Source organism: Malaclemys terrapin, chromosome 7 (genome assembly GCF_027887155.1).
Source record: "Malaclemys terrapin pileata isolate rMalTer1 chromosome 7, rMalTer1.hap1, whole genome shotgun sequence".
Lineage (NCBI taxonomy): Eukaryota > Metazoa > Chordata > Testudines > Emydidae > Malaclemys > Malaclemys terrapin.
The window spans coordinates 53,333,675-53,359,400 of NC_071511.1; the positions used below are offsets into that span (position 1 = coordinate 53,333,675).

Genomic DNA, 25,726 nt, shown 5'->3' on the forward strand with positions numbered 1-25,726 from the left:
TCACCAGGATCTCCTGCGTAGGATGGCCCGCAATATGGACCTGCAGGCGGAGGAGATAGTGGAGGTGCAGGACCCTATCGTGAATATCCTCGGAGCGGATGCCCCATCGAGGGTGGCGTTACCCCTGATCCGCACGATACAGGCCAATGCAGCTACGATATGGCAAACTCCTGCCTCTATCCCACCCACAGCGAGAGGGGTGGAAAGGAAATACTTTGTCCCGTCTAAAGACTACGGGTACTTGTATACCCACCCCCAACCGTGTTCACTGGTGGTGGCATCAGTGAACGCAAGAGAGCGCCACGGTCAGCAGGCTGCAGCGCCTAAATCAAAGGAAGCTAAGCGGCTCGATTTGTTTGGCCGTAAAGTTTACTCAGCCGGAGGGCTGCAACTTAGAGCGGCGAACCAGCAGGCGCTCCTGAGCCGCTACAACTTTAACTCCTGGAACTCTATGGGGAAGTTTAAGGAGTTGGTTCCCCAAGAGTCCAGGGAGGAGTTTGGAGCCATGGTAGAGGAGGGTAAGAAGGTGGCTCGGACCTCCTTACAGACCGCCTTAGACATAGCGGACTCTGCTGCGAGAACCCTGGCATCAGGTATCGCTATGCGGAGGATCTCCTGGCTCCAGGTTTCGGGTTTGCCTCAGGAACTGCAGCAAACCCTGCAGGATCTGCCCTTCGAAGGACAAGGGTTGTTTTCAGAAAAGACGGACTCTCGCCTGCAGAGCCTCAAAGACTCCAGGACAATCATGCGTTCCCTGGGGATGCATGTTGCGGGCCCTCAGCGCAGGCCATTTAGGCCGCAGCCTCAGCGCTTCTACCCCCCCCCCGCCTCGTCAGAGACAGGACTCGGCCCGGAGGCGAGGGCGAGGTGGTAGAAGAAGGTGGACCGGCCCTCAACCCGGCCAGAACCAGGGGCCACCTAGACCACCTTCAGGCCCCAGGCAGAACTTTTGAAGGTGCGGTCGAGGACGGCGCCCCAGTCATCCCCCAGGATCTAGCCCCCTCCTTTCGGGATCGCCTCTCCCACTTCCACCGTGCTTGGTCCCTTATAACTTCGGACCGTTGGGTCCTCCGCACGGTGGAGAGGGGATACGCTATCCAGTTTTCTTCTATCCCCCCCTCCTACCCCCCTTCCCCGTCCCTCTTCAGGGACCCTTCTCACGAGCAACTTCTTATACAGGAGGTTTCTACGCTCCTGGCCATGGGGGCCATAGAGGAGGTTCCGATAGAGTTAAGGGGCAGGGGATTTTATTCCCGTTACTTCCTGATCCCCAAGTCCAAAGGAGGTCTGCGGCCCATCTTGGACTTGCGCGGACTCAACAAATTCGTAGTAAAGTTGAAGTTCCGCATGGTCTCTTTGGGGGCCATTATCCCTTCCCTCGATCCTGGAGACTGGTTCGCCGCCCTCGACATGAAAGACGCATATTTTCACATCACAATTTACCCACCTCACAGACGCTTCCTGCGATTCGTGGTAAACACGGTGCACTACCAATTTGCAGTCCTTCCCTTCGGCCTATCCTCGGCCCCAAGGGTGTTCACGAAATGTATGGCTGTCGTGGCAGCGTACCTTCGTCGACAAGGGATACAGGTGTTCCCGTACCTAGACGACTGGCTGGTACGCGGTCGCACCAAGGAGCAAGTTCAAGCTCACGTCCACATAATAGTGCACACATTCAACGAGTTGGGCATCCTCCTCAACAAGGACAAATCCACTCTAGAACCTACCCAGAGAATAGAATTCATCGGCGCAGTTCTAGACTCCAGACGTGCACAAGCCATCCTGCCAGACAACCGCTTTGGCACCATCAAGAACCTCATTCAAGGGCTCAAGGCCTTCCCAACTACCACGGTGAGGTCGTGCCTTACCCTGCTGGGTCACATGGCTTCCTGCACGTACGTAACCAGGTATGCCAGACTTCGGCTTCGCCCACTTCAAACCTGGGTGTCATCAATATACCGTCCACATCGGGACAGCCTGAACATGGTGGTCACGGTCCCGAACTCGGTCCTGACCTCCCTCACCTGGTGGCTAGATCACAATGTGGTCTGCGAGGGGATCCCTTTTCACACCCCACAACCCTCTCTGCACCTGGTCACAGACGCTTCATCTCTGGGTTGGGGCGCCCATCTCAACGAACACCATACCCAGGGCCTGTGGACTGCACCCCAGTTAGCCCTGCACATCAATGTTCGGGAACTGATGGCGGTGCGCCTGGCGTGCCAGGCATTTCTCAATCTCCTACGTGGCCGTTGTGTGTTAGTTCTCATCGACAACACCACGGCCATGTTTTACATCAACAAGCAAGGAGGAGCACGTTCGTCAATTCTATGCCAAGAGGCCATTCGCCTGTGGGACTTCTGCATCGCCCACTCAATTCATCTCACGGCATCGTTCCTCCCTGGAGTCCAGAACACTCTAGCGGACCGACTCAGCAGGTCCTTCCAGACGCACGAGTGGTCTATCCGTCCGGACATCATACATTCCATCTTCCAGAAGTGGGGGTTTCCCCAGATAGACCTGTTTGCATCTCGAGACAACAGGAAGTGCCACGTGTTCTGCTCCCTACAAGGTCGAGCTCCGGGCTCCCTCTCGGATGCGTTTCTCCTTCCCTGGAAAGACCACCTGTTTTATGCCTTCCCTCCGTTTCCTCTGGTCCACAAGGTACTGCTCAAATTGCGCAGAGACCAGGCACAGGTAATTCTGATCGCTCCAGCGTGGCCGAGACAACATTGGTACACCACACTGTTGGAACTCTCGGTTCAGACACCGATCCCGCTTCCATTATGTCCGGATCTCATCTCTCAGGACCACGGCCGGTTGCGTCACCCCGACCTGCAATCACTCCACCTCACGGCGTGGCTGCTCCATGGTTCCCCCAGGCAGAGCAGCAATGCTCGCACTCTGTCCAACAGATTCTGCTGAGCAGTAGGAAGCCCTCAACACGCACCACGTACCTGGCCAAGTGGAAGCGGTTCTCCTGTTGGTGCGAACAACGAGCCACGTCCCCGTTGCAGGCACCCATTCCTCTCATTTTGGAATATCTCCTCTCCCTAAAACAGCAGGGGTTGGCGATATCTTCAATTAGAGTTCACCTGGCCGCTATATCGGCCTTTCACCCAGGGGAACTCGCGTCCTCGGTATTCTCTAACCCGATGGTCGTTAGGTTCCTCAAGGGTTTAGACCGGATGTACCCACAACAACGTCAGCCCGTCCCGACGTGGGACCTCAACCTGGTTCTCTCCAAGCTCACAGGTCCTCCATTCGAGCCACTGGCCACCTGTTCACTTCTGTACCTATCCTGGAAGACAGCCTTCCTCGTAGCCATCACCTCAGCAAGGCGTGTTTCTGAACTCAGGGCGCTTACATCTGAGCCCCCTTACACAGTTTTTCATAAGGATAAAGTGCAGCTTCGTCCACATCCTGCCTTTCTCCCTAAGGTGGTTTCTCCTTTTCATATCAACCAGGATATATTTCTCCCGGTCTTTCATCCTAAACCACATGCCACTCGCCAGGATCAACGTTTGCATTCCCTGGACGTACGCAGGGCCCTGGCCTTCTATATTGACCGCACAAAGCACTTTAGAAAGACGACGCAACTCTTCGTTGCAGTGGCCGACCGAATGAAAGGCTCACCGGTCTCCTCACAACGCCTATCCTCCTGGATTACGTCTTGCATCCGGACTTGCTATGACCTGGCAGGTGTCTCAGCACCGCACCTCACCGCTCACTCCACGAGGGCCCAAGCTTCCTCGACTGCTTTCCTGGCACATGTTCCGATCCAGGACATTTGTAGAGCGGCGGTTTGGTCATCAGTCCACACATTTACAGCTCACTATGCACTAGTGCAGCAGTCCAGAGACGATGCTGCTTTCGGATCAGCGGTTTTGCACACAGCAATGTCTCACTCCGACCCCGCCACCTAAGTTGGGCTTGGGAGTCACCTAATGGAATGGATATGAGCAAGCACTCGAAGAAGAAAAGACGGTTACTCACCGTTGTAACTGTTGTTCTTCGAGATGTGTTGCTCATATCCATTCCAAACCCGCCCCCCGTCCCCACTGTCGGAGTAGCCGGCAAGAAGGAACTGAGGGGGCGCCGGGTCGGCTGGGGTATATATTCAGCGCCATGAAGGCGCCACTCTAGGGGGCTCCACAGCCGACCCGCCGGTGTTGCTAGGGTAGAAAATCTTCCGACGATCGTGCACGCGGCGCGCACACACCTAATGGAATGGATATGAGCAACACATCTCGAAGAACAACAGTTACAACGGTGAGTAACCGTCTTTTTGTAAGTTACACTTTCATGATAAAGAGACTGCACTACAGCACTTGTATGAGGTGAATTGAAAAATACTATTTCCTTTGTTTATCATTTTTACAGTGCAAATATTTGTTATAAAAATAATATCAAGTGAGCACTGTACACTTTGTATTCTGTGTTGAAATAGAAATCAATATATTTGAAAATGTAGAAAAACATCCAAAATATTTAATAAATTTCAATTGGTATTCTGTTGTTTAACAGTGCAATTAATTGCAATTAATTTTTTTTAATCACAGTTAATTTTTTTGAGTTAATCACGTGAGTTAACTGCGATTAATTGACAGCCCTAGTTAAAAGTCCTTTTGGGTCCTATACTCACCCCTGATTTTACTTGCCATTTTAAAAAATGATTTTTCAATAACATTTTGCTATTTAAGAACAAACTCTTTTTCTCTCTCTCCTATTGCTGTGTGGAAAAACTAACAGAAACAGCAAGGGGAAGTGACTGAGTAACTGATTGTAGTGCAGAGGGGTGGGGAAAAATGAGAGACTAAAACCAGTGTGCTCTCAAATGTGCAAAGTAACCAAAGTGAAATAATAGAGAAAAATACTCCATAGATCCATAGATTTCAAGGACAGAAGGGAGCATTGTGAGCAACTAGTCCAGTGGTTCTCAACCTTTCCAGCCTACTGTACCCCTTTCAGGAGTCTGATTACTCTTGCGTACCCACAAGTTTCACCTCACTTAAAAACTACTTGCTTACAAAATCAGACATAAAAATACAAAAGTGTCACAGAATGCTTTTACTGAAACGTTACGTACGTTCTCATTATTACCATATGATTATAAAATAAATCAAGTGGAATATAAATATTGTACTTACATTTCAGTGTATAGTATATAGCAGGGGTAGGCAACCTATGGCACGAGAGCTGATTTTCAGTGGCACTCACTGGCCACCGGTCCAGGGGGGTCTGTATTTTAATTTAATTTTAAATAAAGCTTCTTAAACACTTTAAAAACCTTATTTACTTTACATACAACAATAGTTTAGTTATATATTATAGACTTATAGAAAGAGACCTTCTAAAAACATCAAAATGTATTACTGGCACGCGAAACCTTAAATTAGAGTGAATAAATGAAGACTTGGCACACCACTTCTGAAAGGTTGCCGACCCCTGGTATATAGAATAGTATAAAAAAGTAATTGTCTGTATAAAATTTTAGTTTGTACTGACTTTGCTAGTGCTTTTTACGTAGCCTGTTGTAAAACTAGGCTAATATCGAGATGAGTTGATGTACCCCCTGGAAGACTTCTGTGTACCCCTGGGGTACGTGTACCCATGGTTGAGAACCACTGATCTAGTCTGACCTGCATAACATTGACCATAGAACTTCCCCAGAATAATTCCTACAGCATATTGTTTAGAAAAACACCCACATGTTCTCTTCTGATGCTACATCAATACCTAAAATTAGTGTATTTGGGACAATGATAGGTAAAATGCATTCAAAATAGGGATGTAAATGGCATTTAGAAAAAGTAACCATTGAAACTATTAAAATTGTATTGGTTAAATGCTTAACTGTTAAGGAGTTCACAACATAAATGCTGGAACTAGGGTTGCTGCATCACCCCCACATTCTATGCCAGGCTCCGCTGTTGGCCCTGCGTTCGGGGTCCCGGCTGCCGGCCCCAGCCTCGGCCCCCTTACTATTTACTGGTTTCAGAGTAGCAGCCGTGTTAGTCTATATCTGCAAAAAGAACAGGAGTACTTGTGGCACCTTAGAGACTAACAAATTTATTTGAGCATAAGCTTTTGTGGGCTACAGCCCACTTTTTGCATCCAAAGAAGTGGGCTGTAGCCCACGAAAGCTTATGCTCAAATGAATTTGTTAGCCTCTAAGGCGCCACAAGTACTCCTGTTCTTTTTACTATTTACTGAATACATTACTGGTAAGACTGATGCTTATCGGTTAATCGATTACCATTTTACATCCCTAATTCAAAAAGTATTTTTTTTTAGCTATGTCCCTTTTTTATATACTGACCTTTACACAAAATAAAAAAAATTACATATAACAGAGAGTAATGCCAGACATGTGTCTGAAAGATATAGAAAAACAAAGTATCTCCCTCTCTCCTAGGTATGTACAATGTGCCCATAATCTTAGTAAGTGATGGCAGCTATATTATTTGAGAAATTTAATGTGATGATGTAATTGAAGATTGTATCATGATGGGTGTGCACACAAGGGAACAGAGTGATGGTTGCATGTTCAGCCTTGGCTTTGCGTTTCCTGACATTTGACTGTTTAACTGCGTACACTTGTAATGTCGGAGGGTTTTTTTTGGATACTCCAGTTAACTCACCATTTAATTCAACTGGCAGCTGAAAGAAACGCAGAAACTCAGAGCCTGGTGTTCTGATAAACTGCATTTTAGAAAAAGTGACACACCATGCTATTTAAATGTAACTGGAACTCCTTGACCTCAGTCTGCATCGAAGAGGGGTTTGTGCAAAGAATAATGCTCGTTAACCAGATCTCTCTCGTTTCCTTTGAATGGGCAGTCTGCATTCCTGGAGCACTTTTCCTTCACTATATCCTCTCCTCTATTCACTTTAGATTTGTTTACAAATTTTAAAGTAAAACCTGATCTCTGCCTAATTGCTAATTGTTTTTTTTAATATTATTCTAGGATACAACAAAGATTTTGTTGCCATGGTTTCAAAACGAAAGTTGTCCAAATCTGATGCTCATGGGGACAGTCTGATTGCAGAATTACCACGTATGTGTAGCCAACTCCTCTTATTTGAAGTGAAATTCCTTTGGTAGAGGGCAACAGCTCACAGGCAGGGTGCATACCAGTTTTTCAGTAAAGTTACGGGTTGTGCAGAATGGCCCCGCAGAATATAAAATGGTAACGTTTGATGAGCCACAGTATAATGTAAAATAACAAAACTAAGGGTGTTACCAGGTATGAAAAATCTGATTGCCTCCTTTCCTCCATCTCTGCAATTATCTCGCTCTCTGGACTGAGGGGAGCAAGCCTCAATGCCATTAGAGGGAAGTAGTAAGCCCCTCCTCCCCCCAAAATAAGCCCATTCTACTAAAATCACAGATTTTAAAAAACAGCCACCTCTCTACTGACTAGGGGAAGGAGAAAGCAACTTCATTTCCACTCTAGTAAATGTGCAAGGTGCTCAGAAAGCCCAGTATCAGAGGGGTAGCCGTGTTAGTCTGGATCTGTAAAAAGCAACAGAGAGGCCTGTGGCACCTTTAAGACTAACATATGTATTGGAGCATAAGCTTTCGTGGGTGAATGCCCACTTTGTCGGATGCGTGCTTATGCTCCAATACATCTGTTAGTCTTAAAAGTGCCACAGGACTCTCTGTCGATTTTTAGATATCCCAGTGCTAGACATTGTAGAAGAATTGAGATAGAAAGTAAGCTCTTCAGGGCAGGGATGTGCTTCCTGTAGATGCCTGTAAATAAAAGACCTAGCATAATAACTAAGGGATTGCATGATTCATAGCTTGTATCAGCCAAGCTTGTTGCACAGTTTAGGGGCACCTTGCTTTCTATTTTCCCCCCTGCCCCACCCTCTGCAAGTTCCCTGTGTGACACCCTCCCATCCCCTTCTATTACACTGGAGCTCTCTTCAACTCCCCGCTATCTCCCTCCTGCTAGGGGTTCTGTGTGCTGCTTGGTTCCCTCTCCTTCCATATCAGAGTTCCCCATTGTCCCCACATGCCAGTGGCTCGGTTCCCCCCCATTTTCACTCCCCTCCCCATGTCTCCTCTTCCCCCCCCCCATTCTAGGGACTATGTGTGCCTCTCCTTCCCCCATACCAGGTTTCCCCAGTCTGCCTCCCCACTGGGGTTCTCTGTGCCCCCATTCCTCCCTCCCCATTCTCCCCACCAAGGCAGGGGCTCTGTATGTACTCCTAGTCTCCCTTCCCCCATACAAGGGTCCCCCAATCTCCCTCCCCCACCAGGAGTTCTGTGTGCCCCATTCCCCTTGCCCCGTTTCCACCTTCTCTTTCATGTCTGTGTGGCCCCCACTTCCCCTTTCCAGAGTCTCTCATTCTCCCTCCCCCATGCCACAATCTCTGTGTGCACTCCTATTCCCACCTTCACCCATTACTCCCTAGTCTGTCTTCCCCATCATATCAGGATCCCCCATTCTCTCTCACACCAGGAGTTCTGTGTATTCTCCCTTTCCCCCTCCTTGCATTCCAGTGTCACCCATGTCCATTCTCTATGGCAGGAGTTCTGTGGCCCACCCCATTCCTCCTTCCCTCCATGGCAGGGCCTCTGGGTAAACCCTTATTACTCCACTTTCCCCATTTTCCCCTTTTCCCTCATGTTAGGGGCTTTGGGTGTCCCTCTTCTCCCCTCCCTCTCCCAGCATCCCCCATTCTCACCCCATGCCAATGGATGTGTTCATGTCCCTTTCCATTTCCCCTTCCCCCAATTACTCTTCTTTCTGTCTGGGAGCCAAAGTGGGTGAGGTAATATCTTTTATTGGACAAACTTCTGTAGGTGAGAGAGACAAGCTTTCCAGCTTACACAAGTCATGCAGGGTGCCAACATGTTACACTCTATTGGGAGGATGGGCAGAGCTCAGATGGGGTATGATGTTGTTTGATAGCCTCAAGCACCTCTGCAATTGTTTGTCTGTGCTAAAGAGCTAGCAGGTGCTTCATGTGTTCCCTATTCCCCCCAGTTTAATAAGCATTGATGAGTTAGAATTGATTCGATGTGTATTCAAAAGTGATTGCCTTATAGACAGGTTTCAGAGGGGTCACAGTGACTCTAAGGTGCCACGAGTACTCCTGTTCCCTTGGGACTGTCACCTGATGTGCTGAAACTACCTCTGAGCCCGTCTTCCCTGCCAGCTTGGGACTTCAGAACCCTGTTTTGTTGAGCCAGACACGCAAGCCAGCTGCAACATATACCCAGGGTCTGAACCACACCCCCAAAGCTGCAGACTTAATTGAAAACAGCTTAGCAAGTCACCTCTCTCCAGTACCCAGACACCCAGCTCTCAATTGGATTCAAACCCCAAATAAATCCATTTTACTCTGTATAAAGCTTATACAGGGTAAACTCATAAATTGTCCACCCTCTATAACACTGATAGAGAGATATGCACAGCTGTTTGCCTCACAGACAGACAGAGAGATGCCATCAAGTTGAGTGCAAGGCCTTCCAAGCTTAGCCAATAATTTGTTAATGGTGACAGTGGCTTTAAAGAAAATCTTGGTATTAAACCAGATGCTTTAGGTCATGAACAGGCCACCAGCTGGGGCTAGTAAGAAATTTCCCCTTATGCTATGGTAATGCACACCTAGGTGTTTTATATCTTCCTTCTAAATGTCTGCTATTGATGACTGTCAGAGACAGCAGCAGTGTGGATAGACCACTTGTCTGACCCTCAAAGGTAATGCCTCTCTTCACAGAATATCTTGAGGTATGGCTAACTTTGAGTTAGTGAATTTTCTTAAGGAACCCCACTCCTTATTGCATCTATTTAACCTACAATAATAAGCCTTGCTTTCTCAGAAACAAAGAAGTCTCGGATCTCTTGCAAGGAGAAGACCTCTGCCGAAGTTGGAGTGGTGGAGAATAATAACATCTTTGTACAGCTCATCAAATCAGCAGGAATTACTCTGAATGCTGGGGAGAGACAGAATGACATAGGTATAGATTTAGCACTCTGTGCTGTGTTTGTGGCTGTGGATGTATATATCTATCCAAAAAGCAAGATTAAAAGGAGTTTAGGGTGGCAGAATAAAGCACTCAACTCAGGAAGCGCCAAAGTTAAAGTCAACCTTGTGCGTGCTATTGAATTACATGATTCCTGCCTTATTCAATATGCAAGGTGGACAATGCGCAGTGAATGAGGCAGTTGTTAAACCTTTATTTTGATCTCCATTGTTCAGTGAGTAAATCCTTACTTGCCTTATTTGCTGCACACTGATCAATACATTACACACATGCTTCCACTCTTCTGAGGTATACATACATGAGCCATGCTGGAAGATTGTAAGTGTATAGATGGGGATGGAATGAGAGAAGGCTCTGGGAGTTGCTCTAATGTTTTCTCCTATTTCCTTATTAACCCATTACAGAAAATGGGTGAAGTAGGGATTTTATTTTTAAATATTACAGGATTTAGCTGCAAAGGCAGGAGCACTAGAGTGAGAGAGCTTCAAATGGAAACTACCATTCCCCTTCCTCTCCCAGCTCAAGCACAGCTGTCAGCAGTTCTGAGGAAGTGGTTGCATTATTTTGAATCAGCCACTTTGCAGTTTTTTGGACTTAGCAGTACCAAGCTTCATTGCCACATGGAGATCCCAAGTCAAGTTTCTCATTCAGTACTTGGTGTCTGGAGCATTGCAGGCTTAACATCCTCATGATGCATGTTTTAATATTCCCACAGTGGCTCCCTTTTACTGGCTACTGGATGAACTAAAGTGGTTCTGGCAGAGACTTGCTGCTTCACTTTAGAGTGGCTGGAACAGTAGAAATGGAGGGTGTGCTTGTGGGGACAGAGCAGTCTGATACTGCTGGAGGGCTGCTGTCGTATCTTGTTGGGCTAAATGGTCTTTCTTTAGTAGTATAGGAGTTAGGGCTTTGAGCTGGAGGGGAAAGAGCTTAATTGTGCTGTATTCATTAGGACACAAGGAAAACCATGGGATCCCGTCCATGCTGCTTGCTCCAGTTTGTGTTCTTGAATGGGCTGGCAGGGTCTCCATACTAGGAGTGAGCTATACAGCTGACTGTGCAAGACTGGGGAGGCGGCACATTGGTTATTCTTTAAATTTCATCAGATCTGCTTCAATTTTGCCATGATGGAGGGAATGTGAGTAATAGTATCTGTCAGGCTTTTGTTAACTGGGAACTCTAGATGAAGTGAACTTGTAAACTCCAGTGGATAGCTGCTTGTAATCTGCAAAGCAGCTTGTATTTGTTGCTGAAATACTGTGAAGTCTGCATGACTAAAATGTATGACTAAAATTATTTACTCTTGACTTTTTCTGTAGCCGTTGATCAAGCAACCTTCCAGAAGAAACTCTGCCAGATCTTGAGGATGCATCCTTTCTACCCACGTGTATGTAGCTGACACCACAAATTTCATCAGAAGCCAGTGTTTAAAATCTGTGTGCTACTTGGCTGTGTGGCCGCTCCCTATGCTAATAGGCTATTAACATAGGCTAATTGCTGCTGCACACCCAAAACTGGCAGTGCAGAATGTGTCAGGTAAAAGGTATGCAAATATAGCCAATTCAAGTAGTGTCCTAATGGCCCCACCCTCTTCTGCCACCTTCCTGAGAATAAATAGGTACAATATTGCTGCTTGTCCTTGGGCCCATTCTTTCCAGATGCCTGTCTGTCCCCCTCTCACCAATCCCCCAAACTATGCTCAACTCTTTCCCCGCTCTCCTTTGCTCCCATCACCCTTCCTGCTCTGGTTCTGCCTTTTTTGAGCTGTCATGTCTGACTCACCAGCCACTAATAGGCTGATTGGAGGCAATCTGCACTTGCACCTGTCAAACCTCATCTGGCTTACATGCTGCTAAAGTGGCCTTGAACAATTCCGGGACAAAGCATTGCACATCTGTCTCCATGGCCATGACCCCTATTCTGCCCAACTTGGCCCCCTCCTCAGGCATGAACTGCCAGAAAATGTGACTTGGGAGAGAACTGAAATCCAAAGGATGCAAGAGACAAAGACACACGCAAAGGGGAGGAGGGCAAACTTAACTTTTGAATGGAAAATTGTCAGTTCACTGTTCTGTAAGTAATTGGCCAGGTAGCTGCCAGCAATAGAATGGCTACGTTTAAATGTGTTCATGTTGCCAGGTTTTTCTCTTCCTCTCCTCTTTTCCCTTGTCCCCACCTCAAACAGCCAGACCAAATATGAAACTCCTGAGGCTACTTGTTTCAATATCACAGCTATTTTTGGACATTGTTGTTTGCTGTATTGGACACCATGCTCCCAGCTGCACTGGGAGAAATCACAGCTGGGACTCAGCCCTTTTCAAGCAGATGAGGGGAATTTGAACCTGTCACCCTAGAGTGAGTTTGTAGAGTAACCAGCATCTCATTTGCAGGCTGTTTAGATTAGAGTACAGTAGAACCTCAATTTTACCACAGTCTCACAAATGACCAGTTTATGATCCATTTTTCCAGATAGAAAAAAAAATCATATAATGAAAGTGATGCTGAGGAAGAACAAGCAATATCTCTTCATATTCTGAGGCCTTTAGTGCTTTTGAAAGAGCTTTTCAGCAGCTTAAAGGACAAGCAGAAAGTGTTGCGGTGCACCATACTGCACCGGACATACAGCAATTGTGAGATGTTCAGTTTTAACAACTTTTTGATTTTATGAACTCCTCAATTCCTGTCATAACTATAAAGGGAAGGGTAACAGCTCTCCTATGTACAGTACTATAAAATCCCTCCGGGCCAGAGACTCCAAAATCCTTTTACCTGTAAAGGGTTAAGAAGCTCAGGTAACCTGGCTGACATCTGACCCAAAGGACCAATAAGGGGACAAGATACTTTCAAATCTTGGTGGGGGGAAGGCTTTTGTTTGTGCTCTTTTTTTTTTGGGAGGTTGTTTGCTCTTGGGACTAAGAGGGACCAGACATCAATCCAGGCTCTCCAAATCTTTCTGAACAAGTCTCTCATATTTCAAACTTGTAAGTAAACAGCCAGGCAAGGCGTCTTAGTTTATCTTTGTTTTCTCAACTTGTAAATGTACCTTTTGCTAGAGTGTTTATCTCTGTTTGCTGTACTTTGAACCTAAGGCTAGAGGGGGGTCCTCTGAGCTCTTTAAGTTTGATTACCCTGTAAAGTTATTTTCCATCCTGATTTTACATAGATGATTTTTACCTTTTTCTTTAATTAAAAGCCTTCTTTTTAAGAACCTGATTGATTTTTCCTTATTTTTAGATCCAAGGGGGTTGGATCTTGATCCACCAGGAGTTGGTGGGAGGAAGGAGGGGGGATGGTTAATTTCTCCTTGTTTTAAGATCCAAGGGGTTTGGATCTGTATTCACCAGGGAATTGGTGAAAAGTCTCTCAAGGCTAACCAGGGAAGGGAATTAGCTTTGGGAGTGGTGGCAGTGGACCAGATCTAAGCTGGTAGTTAAGCTTAGAAGTTTTGATGCAGGCTCCCACATTTGTACCCTAAAGTTCAAAGTGGGGAAGCAGCCTTGACAATTCCCAATTAATTTTGTAATATAGGTTTTATGCTCTATCTCTAAGATGCCCATTGTGTTGCTTCCCCTCTAGTTTATCTCTGCCTGCAGCCTCCTGTCCATCTGGGTGCTCCTTGGCTATCTTAGCACACAGCTCCTCTTCCCCCTCATCCTTTTCACAAATAGCCCATCCTAAAGGAAAGTGGGTGATCAGGGTTCCTACTCAGTCAGTGGCTGACTTTTCCCTTTTTCTCTGCAGATTGTGCAGGAGTTTGTCAGTGGCTTGGAGACTCACATTAAGGACAGAGACCAGTTCAGGAACTGCCTTCTGCCTTGTGCTCCAGTGCGAGGCGAGGGTATGAGGTCAGAGAAAATGCATTTCTTTCTCCCTGCCCCTAGGAGTTAGTCTCTGCTTGAACAATGCAAAATTGGTTGTGCAGAGAAGAGTTTATTCTTTTAAACCAGACGTACTTGCATAGATAGAATGGTTTATTCTGTTAAGCCAGCCATTCTGTTAAGCCAGCTGTACTTTCACAGATTCTTTAGCTATGCCTACATTACGAAGAAGGGGTTTGATTCCCCTGCTCGCATGTGCAGACTCGTGCTAGCTCTCATCGAGCTAGCACGAGCATAATTAGTAGTGTAGCCTGGTAGCAAGGGTAGTGGCAGTGAAGGCACAGCTTAGCCATGCCAAGTATGTATCCACCAGTTCCAGACAGGTTTGTACTCAGCAGGGCTAAGCCATGCCTCTGCTGCCATTGCCCCAGCTACCACTGCTGTACTGCTATTTATACTTCCACTAGTTTGATGAGAGCTAGCACAAGTACATGTGCACGAGCAGGGAATCACATCCCTAGCACTTAATATAGACAGCCAGAGATTCCAAGACCAGAAGAGATCACTGTGATCATCTAGTCTGCCGTCCTTTATAACCCAGGCCAGAGACCTGCCCCAAAATAGTTCCTAGAGCAGATATTTTAGAAGAACATCCAACCTTGATTTAAAAATTGCCAGTGATGGAGAATCCACCATGACCCTTGATAAATTGTTCTAATGGTTAATTATTAGCATTTCATTTCCAGTCTTAAATTGTCTAGCTTCAACTTCCAGCCATTGGATTTTGTTATACTTTTTCTCAGCTAGATTGAAGAGCCTGTTATCAAATATTTGTTCCCCATGTAGGTACTTATAGATCGAGATCACGTCACCCCTTAACCTTCTCTTTGTTAAACTAAATAGATTGAGCTCCTTGAGTCTACCACCATTAGGCACATTTTCTAATCTTTTAATCGTTCTTATGGCTTTTTTCTGAATCTTCTCCAATTTATGAATTTATGCTCAATGACAGGATCTATCCCTCAGGCAAAGGAATGGCTAGACAGGGGAATGGCGCTTAAATAACAGTAAGTTAAAGGTGCGGAGTCATTGGGCATACTAGTTGTCTAGGTGGTGACTTGGGCCACAAGCAATTACTTTTGGAGTGGTACAGTACCTTTTCTTGGTCCTCCCTGATTATACTCCAGGAACAGTGGTAAGAGCAGACATTGGGGAGTTAGCAGTAGGGGTAACACTGGGGACAGCAAGATTCAGAGTCTGACAGAAAATTAACAAGACTTGGTGGAGATCATCTGCTTAAATAGTGTCTTCAGAAGATCTAGGAAAACCCCAAAGGCTCAGCTCTCCCAGCCAAGGCTCCTTCCAGAGCTTGAGCTGGAAATGAGCAAGGCTGATTTATAATTTAAATGAACTATTGTTTGTGCCTCTAAAATTTCCCCTGGCTATTCCCAAGAACAACTGGGCCTAGTCGAGAAAGACTTCTTTACGGTACCACTATCTCGGGAATCCCTCTCAAGTTTCCAGCTTCCAGTGCAAGATAGGTTTTGGTCTCTCTGAGGCACCTTTTCAGTAAGTTCTTTTGACTGCGGTCAGGCAAAGAGTTCTCTTTTGGAGCTTTGCAGTTGAGTTTTCAGCTGTTGCTATTGCTCCAGCTCAGACTTTTCCCACAGCTCTGCTAGGACTGAAGAAATGTGTAGCTTGTATTATCTTCCTCTCCGGAAGGTATCTAGTCAGTTTCTGAGTCCCCAGATTTGTTAATAGAATTCAGTTCACCTCTCTTCTCATTCTCTAGTTTGTCTACGGGCGTGCTAGTATGGTAGATCAGTGGAGGCTTTGGCAGAGTTGCTGGTGCCAGGGCATAGCATGATACCTCCAACAAAGCCGAAGAAGTGAGGTTTTTACTCACGAAAGCTTATGCCCAAATAAATCTGTTAGTCTTTAAGGTGCCACCAGACTCTTTGTTGTTTTTGTAGATACAGACTAACACGGCTACCCCCTGATACTTGCCAACAAAGCCAGTTCTTCCCATACAGAGGGTGACCTCAGTGCAAAGAGGACTCTCAGGGTACATCTACATTGTGATTAAAAAAACCCCACGGCACTGAGTCTCCGAGCCCGGGTCAGCTGATGCAGGTTCATGGGGCTCAGGCTGCAGGGCTAAAAATTGCAGTCTAGACACTTGACCTTGGCCTGGAGCCTGGACTCTGAGAGCCTCCTCCCTCACAGGGTCTAAATAACAATAGTTAAGATTGAAAGGGTGTTAAATCTGACTGCATCTAGTGCCTAACCACAAATTTTTATAAACCTGTTTGTCACACTTCTAAAAGGACCCTAAGCTTTAGAGGGTCTGGAAATGCAGAGTTATATTTGATATACAGCTAGTTCCCCACTGCCATATACAGCAAGATTCAGAGTTTGACAGAAAAACCACAAGCACCACCAGCACCCTGACCAGTTTCCCTCTTTGACTGAGGGGTTGTTTTTGATAGGAAAAGGATACCGCTGTCATTTTAAGTAGATGTTCTTTTTAATCTCTGCTGGACAAAAGCAACGTGCTCACATCGTGCATTTTCCTAACAATAACATTTTTTTTTGGGCAGAAATTTGGTTCATTCATACTGTGAAAGCCTTATTAAACTACTACTTGGAATTGAGACTTTACAGGTAAGGACACTTTAACATATTCTGCTTTTCAGTTGTGACTATGTATTTGGCAGTGATGTAACAAGGACAAGGCGAGTGAGGCACTTGCCTTGGGCGCGCGAAGCTGAGGGGCGCAGAAAAAGACAAATGAAGTTTTTTAATTCTTATTATTTTGTGAAAAATGATAATCACATGATATTCACATTGCGCCATGACAAATGTACAATGTAAATGGAAAATAAATAGAACACACCTGACAGTAATTATAAAAGATTGGTTCTCAAACGGGGGGTTGCGACCCGGTTATGTGGGGGGTCGAGAGCCCCGACTCCTGTGCTGGGCTGTGAGGCCCGACCCTGACCCCAGTGTGCGGCTGCGAGGCCAGCCCCGACCCCTGCGCTGGGCTGCGATCCCCGCCCCCCACAGTTTATGATGCACATCTTATATGTATTAGTTGATTTTGTACGTGGATCTTATGATTAAAATACATGTTCTATTATTATTAGTATTCTTGTTATTTACGTATTTTTCTTTTTTTTTTACAAAGTAACTACTATGAAATTATATGGAGGGGGGAGGGCGCAATTTTATATTTTTGACTCAGGCGCAAAAATAGCTAGTTACGGGTCTGGTATTTGGGGACATCTAATGCTTACGAAAGTAGAGGACTGATAGAGCTGGTCACGCTGCAGACAAGTACTAATCTGCACAAATCTTCTGATGCTCCTCAGTCCAGACTAGCTCCCCTGCTTTTCCAGTCCTGAGCTTTACAACACAGTTTAAAGGGAAAGGTCAGAGAAGTGAGGGATGTGAATAGGGAAAAGAATCAGTGGAGGGTGCAGGAAGGCAAGAGAAGAGGAGTGATAAGGACATCAAGGACTGCCCCAACATGCGTATTCCAGGCTTCAGCCTTTACTCTCTAATATTGAGACCTGCTGAACAATTGCTGCTCTAGCCATGGGCCCTGTCACTCCATGCTGGGGAAGTGGGGCTGGTGAGAATCCATCTGGGCGACTGCATGGTAGGAACTTACGGTGTTCTGTGGGGAGGTTCAGCTACCGCAATGGAGAAGCAGGAAAGGTTTCTGTAAAAAAATACTCTTCTCTCAATCAAGGTACTTCTATGGCCTCCATTGTCACAGTTTTGAAAGCCTCACAAGGGATTATCTTTGAGAGCTGTAAATGAGCTGCCCCTGACCAAAGCTTCTGGAACCCCTAGGAATATTATATGTACAATGCCCAAAAACAAGCCAGGTGCTTACAAATGTACCCTTCAATCTTTATTTAGTAATAACATGTACATTAAGAGCAAAGAATCCCATACCCATGTAACATCTGTTAAAGCCCTTAGTTACTTGGTTCTAGCAATATGTACTTAAGCTTCAGGAGAGTGCTCATGTTGTGCCACTGCCTTGGGGCAGTTTGCTCCCTCCTCCACAGCTGGCCAGCTGTGCTAGCTGGTATGGAAGGGGGGCAGGACCATGTCCCTGTCTCTTTTCTGCTCCCTCTACGGTAGCTAGTTCTCTGGAGGCCATAGGCGTGCGCAGCCCATTTCATTAGGATGTGCACCCAGGGAGCTGAGCCCTGCCCTAGCCCCACCCCCATCCTGCCCCCATCCACTCCCTCCTACTTCCCACCCCCTGACTGCCCCCCTCAGAACTCCCAACCCCCCCGCTCCTTGTCCCCTGACTGCCCCCCCTAGGTCCCTACTTGTCCCCTGACTACCCCGACCCTTATCCACACCCCTGCCCCTAGACAGACCCCAGGACTGCCATGCCTATCCAACCGCTCCCCACCCACTGACAGACCCCCCCCCAGAACTCGTGATCCATACAACCCCCTCTGCTCCCTGCCTCCCCTAACCCCTCTCCAACCCCTGCCTCCTGACAGCCCCCCCCCAGAACTCCTGACTCATTCAGTCCCCCCAGCTCCTTGTCCCCTGACCACCACCTCCAAAGACCCCTCCCAATTGCCCCCCCAGGACCTTCCTTGCTCCCTGTCCCCTGACTGCCCTGACCCCTATCCACCCCCTGACCCCTGACAGACCATGGGACTCTCATGCCCCATCTAACCCCCCCTGCTCCCTGACTGCCCCCTCCAGAGACCCCCTGTCCCTAAACCCCCCCCCAGGATCCCACCCGCTATCCAACCGACCCTACTCCCTGTCTCCTGACTGCCCCCACCCCTTATCCAGCCCCCCTGGCCTCCTTACTATGAGATGAGGGTCCTAGCCTCCCCGCGGAGCCAAACACTGCCCCGCAGAAGCACGCAGCCCCAGCTCCACAGGTGGGATGGGAGACAGAGGGGCTCAGGCCAGCTCCACACAGAGTGGGGTCAGGGCTGAAGCCCTGCAACTTTTGCTGCTAGGGTGGCTGGGGCTCCCGAGATGGGGACTTCAACCCCACATCTTCTGCCAGGGTCCAGGGCTTCTCCTCCCTGCCCCAGTGTGGCTCCTCCGCCCCCTCAGTGCAGCTCCTGCCAGGGTCCGGGCTTCTCCTCCCCCCAACGTGGCTCCAGCCCCGTCTGGGGCTTCTCTTCCCCCACCCCTGCATGGCTCCTGCCGGTAGCGTCTCCCACTGCACCAAGCCCTAGCCTAGCTGGGCTCCCTTGGGTCACCTGATGCCTGCTGTGGCCGGAGTGGAGCCTGTCTTGCAGGGAGCAGCCATTCATGTGGCTGCCATGGCCATCAGCCCAAGAGGTGCAGGGCAGCCCTAGGCAAGCAGGGGCTGGCTGTGCTGCTGCTGATAGCCCTGCACTCCCGCCCACACCTAACCCTAAGGCTTTTTTTTTTTTTTTGAGACTCACTTGGCCCCTGCCCGAGCAGGGAGGCAGGAAGCAATTGATTTGAGCCTGCCCTGCAAACAGTGGAGGAGGGGAGAGGGAGGAGCAGCCTTCCCAGCTGGAGCTCAGGGCATTAGGGTGTGCCGGGGCACACCTGGCACACCTTGTGCGCACGTCTATGCTGGAGACACTAGGAGGAAGCAATTGCTATGTTTGGGGAGCACAAGGACTATGATTATGCCTAGTCCTTGTGCAAAGCGTATTGGGTTGGAAAGCTCTGTGAGTCCTCCCCCACTACCTTGTATACCCTTGCAAGAGCAGGCCAGTCTCATTTGCAGCGTACTGCATGCTTATACTCTTCTGACTAGGTGGCAGTCATTACCCTTCAGTTTCCTGAATTACTTTCCTGGCACAAATGAAGCACAGTGTATTGTAACAATACATCATGTTAACAGAGCCTTTCCTTGCAAGGCACTTTGTTAATCATATGTGCACTACAACAGTTTCTGAGGCAGAGGGCAGTAGCTGCCTTGCTACAGGCTGCTGTACCAGTGAGCAAGGCTTATCAGGAGCCAGGAGGGAAAATGTTTCTGTTTTTTTAATTCTCTTGTAATTCAAACATTTTAATGATTGTTGTTTTAAATACATTTTGAAAAATCCCATTTGGGCAGAGGCCAAGTAGGGAACATTAGATCCATGAAGGGGAGTGTTTTGTATAGGAAGTGTGTGTGAAAGTAGGGAGTTAAAATAGAAACTTTTTTCAGCCTTATGGTCGTGGTTGTTTCTGATGCCTCCAGCAGAGAGGTCACATAATGGAGTCTGGGGAAGGGAGTGTGGCTTCACATGCGTAGGGTTACCATCCGTCCGTATTTCCCCGGGCATGTCCGTCTTTTACATCTTTAAATAGCTGTCTGGGAGGAATTGGTAACAAAGTTAAAATGTCTGGTTTTTTTTTTCTCCCTCGCCTCCCTTCCATGCAGAGTGTGGCTGCTGATTGGGCGGCTGGGGCGATTGACCCACTCCCATTGGCCTCCAGCAGCCAGAGCCCTCCCCTGCTCCCCCCTCCCTCTGTCTGCAGCCCTGTGTAACACACAAACTGACCCACCGGGCAGCATGTTTTGCAAACACGTGGAGCCAGAATGATAAGGGGAGACCGGGGGGGGGGGGGGGCAGTCAGAGAGCGGGGGAGTGTTGGATGGATCCCCGGCCTCCACCTGCCACCGCCCCCCGCGCGTTCCCCCCCATGAAGCCCCCCGCCTGCTTGTACTGCCAGAGCCAGCAGCAACTGCTGTCTGCTGCCCCCGGGTCCTAGCATCCCCCATCCACTAATGGGAAGACAGGCTGCCCTTACCCTGCCCTTCCACCCTAGCCCCGAGCCTCTCCAATGCCCCAAACCCCTCCAACGCCCCAGCCCTCATCCCCCTGCACCCTAATCCTCTGCCCCAGCCCTGAGCCTCCTCCTGCATCATGAACCCCTCATCCTCAGACCCACAGCCCTCACCCCTGCGTCCCCTCCTATCCCCAAACTCCTTCCCAAACCCACTCCCCACACACCCTCTCCTGCCCTCAAACTCCCTCACAAAGCCTGCACCCCCTCCCTTTGCACTGCCTCCCACCCCCAAACTCCATCCCAGAGCCTGCACCCCTCACCCCCTCCTGCACACCCACCCCTTGCCCCAGCCCGGAGCCTGCACCCAGCACCCAAGCTCTACCCCAGAGCCTGCACCCTGCACCCCTCCTGCACCCTAATCCCCAGCCCAGGACCTGCACCCCAGACCTCCTCCTTCCACCCAACCCCCCTTCCAGAGCCTTAGACAGGTGCGGGGGGGTTCTGGGCACCACTAAAATTTCTACAACCCTGCCACCCATACCAGTGGATAAGGGTCGGGGCAGTCAGGGGACAGGTAGGGTTCTAGGGGTGGGGGGTTCTCAGCAGGGGGCAGTCAGGGGACAAGAAGCAGGGGGTTTGGGGTTCTGAGGGGGGCAGTCAGGGGGTGGGAAGTGGGAGGGAGTGGATGGGGGTGGAGCTAGGGTGGGGCTTCTCCCCCCACCCCCCCAGTGTCCTCTTTTTTGATTGTGGAAATATGGTAACCCTACACATGCATTTTTTTTAAACTAATTTTCATTGCCACGCCTGAGTTATTTTGCTTGGTACTTTAAACCTAACAAGTAAGTGGCCCTGCTTATGTGTCTTTGTTCCTGTAGGTGAGAGGTGAATAGGCTCCACAGTCTCTGTGACTCTGGGCTAGGGGTGCATCTAACTACCACGGTTTTCCACTTTGCAGGAATCTTCCTCTGGTTTGCATGCTGTGTGTGTTCTGTCTGTGCTCGTGAGCGGAGAATTCCAATGAGCAAAGTTTCTTGTTCATGCTTTTGGGTCCCTTATACTCTGTGTGCATGCAGTGCCAAGGCACTGGGCCCAGTGCTGAATGGGGCTTCTGAGCACTAGCACAGTCTAAAAAAAAAAAAAAATCAGCAGCATAATACTGCCTTTTTCCTTTTCTATTTTAGCCTGCTATTATAACAGTGTTATTGGAGAAGCTCCCTGAATTCTTTTTTGACACGTGAGTGCCTTAATATCTTCTCTCTGAGCTGAACTGAAACCTTGTCTGTTGAGTGTGATCCCAGATGTTTGCTTTTAATCAATGACTAAAGTTTAACCAAAATGACCCTATTTACATATATGGGAAAACACTGAATCTGAGGAAGGGAGAGTACAATGTACTATACAGTACTCAGAGCATATAGTAGAGGACAAGCCTAAAGATGGGGAATTCCCCCTGATGTGGTGTGCATTCACTGGCTATTGGCGCTTACATTGGGTATATTGCCCAGTACAAGACTAAAGGCAGAGGCACTATGGGAGTGGAATTAAAAGGTGTCCCAGCAGAGTCCGGAGTACAACAATGACTTTTACATCTGCAAGAACTGAGATCCCTTTCAGCAATTCACTTCAAAAACTCCAAATTCCCTTGTACTGTGCGACTCAGGAACTCCACAGCAAATTCTCCCCACTCTTACATAGCTCAGGAATATGTAACTTTTTACAACAGTGTGATTTTAATTTTCAGGTTTCCTTTTTTTCTTATTTCACACTCCTGGAAAAACAAAAACAAAACTACAAATGCCCTCCCTCCCCCCACCAACCACAACTAGAAAATTCCCCTTCAAAAATGTAATTAAACTTATATTTAAAGTTGCTCTCATACAAGCTACAAAAGAAGGTGGAGAAAAAGGTTTTGAAAATATGGAAATGATCAGTTAAACTAAATGATAGTAATATTCCATTAACATTTATTAATGAACATATTAATGTAAAAATTGTTTCTTACACATGTTTACAGTATCCTTAACTCTGACCTGCAATATATACTTACAAACTCTGTTAATGTTTACATGGGCTAAACATATTTATTTCTAGCCTGGATTCTTCTGTAGTGTGGGCAGAGCTTTAGAACTCTCTTCACTAATCCAGTTTGAAGCTATTTGTGACATTTGTGGATAGAGGAGGCCTGAAGCTAAGTCACACTGAGTGTTCATTTGCATGCCAGAATGCCTGTGGTACTGAGGCTTGATCTCGGGTGACACACTGATAACCGTTGGTTTCTGGATGCTTAGGAAGTGAGAACTGTGAATGGTTTGCCCTACTTTGTACTGAAATCTGCAGTGGTTGTAAATGAAATTTTGCAGGTAGCTAATCCATGAGGGCTTGCTAATCTGCATAGTTTTGAACATATTTAGCAGAAATTCCTTTACTAACTGAGAGCTAGCAGTGAGAGGCTCTGCTGCAGTTTTGCATTTTTCACAGTTGCACTTTTCTCTCCCCTTGCCCTTTATTTTGGTAAATACATGATATTTCTCTTTCTAGCTGAATTTGCCTTGCATACTTTCATTCAGTCCATGGGCACCACATCATTACTAGTTTAATATTTTATTTAAAACAAAAACCAATTCCTCTAGCTGAATGCTTTTGTTTCAAAGTCTAGCACAATGGTGGGTAACCATGTATCAGGAAAATAATGAATCTGGAGAAAAATGGACAGTCATTCTACATTGTTTCCAGCTTTGGCTTCTCTAACAGTCTTTCTTAACAGTGAGACTGGTGTTGGCTCTGCCGGTAGGATAACTTCAACTGACTTGTATTTCACTTGTTCTGATGTTTCAGTGTGGGCACCTTTGGAACCAATTTCCCCCGGCTTATTGTCAATCAGTTTAAATGGCTGGACAAAATACTTGACAGCAAAGTAAGTACTAATGGTGCAGTCAGCAATATGTTTTCTACATTTAGTTCTTTGAGCATCCTCAGATGGGATGAGAGAACTATTTTGCTTGTAGGGGATAACAAGCACATACTGAAAAAGTATGGGAGGGGTCAAGCAACCAAAACATGTTGAAAACCTCCGGCTTTCTTTTTTAATACTATATTCAAACCATTTATGACAATGGCCATTATGAATCTTAGGATTTGACCCACAGATCTTAATATGTGGGCTGATAGAAATTTTGATGATAATGATAATGTCTCCCTCCCAAAGCAGAGGGCCAAAGGAGAATCTAGGGAATAAAGAGGACTGGACAAAAAGTCTAGTCCACAAAGTTAGGACAGTTAGATGTAGGGAAATGCCCTGTAAATTATATGTGGTTTCTTAGCTGAATCTTTATGACGTTTCAGATGAACAATATAGAAAGTTCCAATCTATTAAAGTTTGTTCTCCAGTACTAATTTATTTTATCCAAATGCTTGACATCTTGTTCTTGTAAAGCATGATGTCATGATGCACTGTCCCAGTATGAAAATGTGTTAACCCCACAGATATTGGGGAAATTTTTAATACCCAATGTGTAAGTTGTGGAATGCAGAACAACCCCATCTAATGCAAATCGTAAACATTTGAATGGCAGAGAACACTAGATATAGAAGAGATGAGGATTTAAGTGAGGGTTAAAATGATTTCAATGCATCTGTATCTATCTTAGGTGTTTGCCCTTATTTAACCAGATTAAAGACAGTTTAGTTGAACCAGTGCAGCTGTTCTAATGGAGGCCAAACCTTAATATGTATAGACTAAGGATCTAATCCTGTAGTCCTTGTGACAGTAGTCTAATTAAAGTCCAGGGTGAAATGCTTGCCCCATTGAAGTCAGTGGCAACACTCCCCATGACTTCAGTGGAGCCAGGATTTCCCCCAAAGTAAGTAAGGGTACAGGCTCAGGCATCAAATTATTGGAGTTGTTATTGTGGGTCAATGAGAGTAAATAGTGGGGAAGATATAAGTATAGAACCACTATGATCATGCTAAAGATATCTTTGACCATTAAATGTCTTGCAGTGTTTCTTGAATGTAGGAGAAAATGTACAGTAGTGGATGTCAGGAAGGAACATGTCCCACTCCCTGCTACCCCCACAGCAAAGACAAGATCACTTTCTGGCAAGAGGTCCTTTAGATTTGCAGGCACAGTTGCCTGACACCTAAAAATAAGGACTGTTTTTTATTTTCCTTATTTCCTCCTGACAGACCATTCAGATTGTAGCCCGAGGACTTTGAATGTTAGCTGTGCATTTGAAACACCCAGTCAGGAATCTGTACTGGAGTTAGCGCCTGACGTAACTCCCAATGAAATAAGTGACAGACCTCCCATTGAAGTCAGGGGCATATTGACTTGTCTCATTTAAAGAGCCTTGATTTAAGGCCTGGTCTGCTCTTAAAACTTGGGTTGTTGTAGCCAAGGTGCTCAGAGGTATGAAAATTCCATACTGACCTAACCCCCAGTGTAGACGCAGCTAGCCTGATGGAAGAATGCTTCCATTAACCTAGCTACCATCGCTTAGGAAGGTGGAGTTCTTGCAGCAATGGAAAAACCCCTTCCATTGCTGTGGTCTGTGTTTGCACTACAGGCTTACAGCAGCATAGCTATGGCGCCGTACCTATGCCGCCAAGTGCCTATAGTGTAGACATGGCCTAAGTTGTTTTGAACTGAAGAACTTCATAGTTGTTTAACTGCCTGGCCTTGTTACTGAAGAGAATGGATGTCAGTGAACCTGAAGAGCTAACTGGATTTAACAGTTCCATCAGCACGTTTGAGAACTGCCGCTTAGATGGCCAAGAGGTAGATGAGGAGGAGGATGAAGGAGTCTGGTAGAGAATTAGAGATGGATTCCGTATAATTGTTCTTGCTTTCTGTGTTCTCTGCTTCCTTTTTCTGTTTTTTTTTTTTTTTTTTTTTTAAATCAGTCTGACTCTGTTGATTACTCAGTACTCAACTACCATTACTAATAAAAGAGAGCAACTGTCCCATAGTGGTTTGAATGAAAGAGAGTTGCTGTCAGTTGTAAAGGCTTGGTTATTTTTATCTTCCAATCTCCTTTGCCCAGCAAAGTAATTGGGGTTTTAACAGCAAAATATGCAGTGCTTTCAAAATCACAGTGTGATTTAAATTGTCATTTGGCTTAGTGGAGAAGGCACTGGACTGGGACTTAGG

General features: G+C 46.8%; 1 protein-coding gene across 4 annotated transcripts in view; it reads left to right on the plus strand.

Annotated features, from left to right (window-relative positions):
- The window catches only part of FANCD2 (FA complementation group D2), a 178,659-nt gene that overhangs the window by 14,412 nt on the left and 138,521 nt on the right, over positions 1 to 25,726 (plus strand). For all 4 annotated transcript variants that reach the window (XM_054034219.1, XM_054034222.1, XM_054034223.1 and 1 more), the window contains exons 2-8: positions 6,972 to 7,061; positions 9,842 to 9,979; positions 11,326 to 11,393; positions 13,748 to 13,851; positions 16,425 to 16,488; positions 21,759 to 21,811; positions 23,413 to 23,491. In XM_054034219.1, the coding sequence (XP_053890194.1) occupies positions 6,995 to 7,061; positions 9,842 to 9,979; positions 11,326 to 11,393; positions 13,748 to 13,851; positions 16,425 to 16,488; positions 21,759 to 21,811; positions 23,413 to 23,491 (573 nt within the window). In that variant the 5' untranslated portion in view covers positions 6,972 to 6,994. The remainder of the gene's footprint in view (positions 1 to 6,971; positions 7,062 to 9,841; positions 9,980 to 11,325; positions 11,394 to 13,747; positions 13,852 to 16,424; positions 16,489 to 21,758; positions 21,812 to 23,412; positions 23,492 to 25,726) is intronic.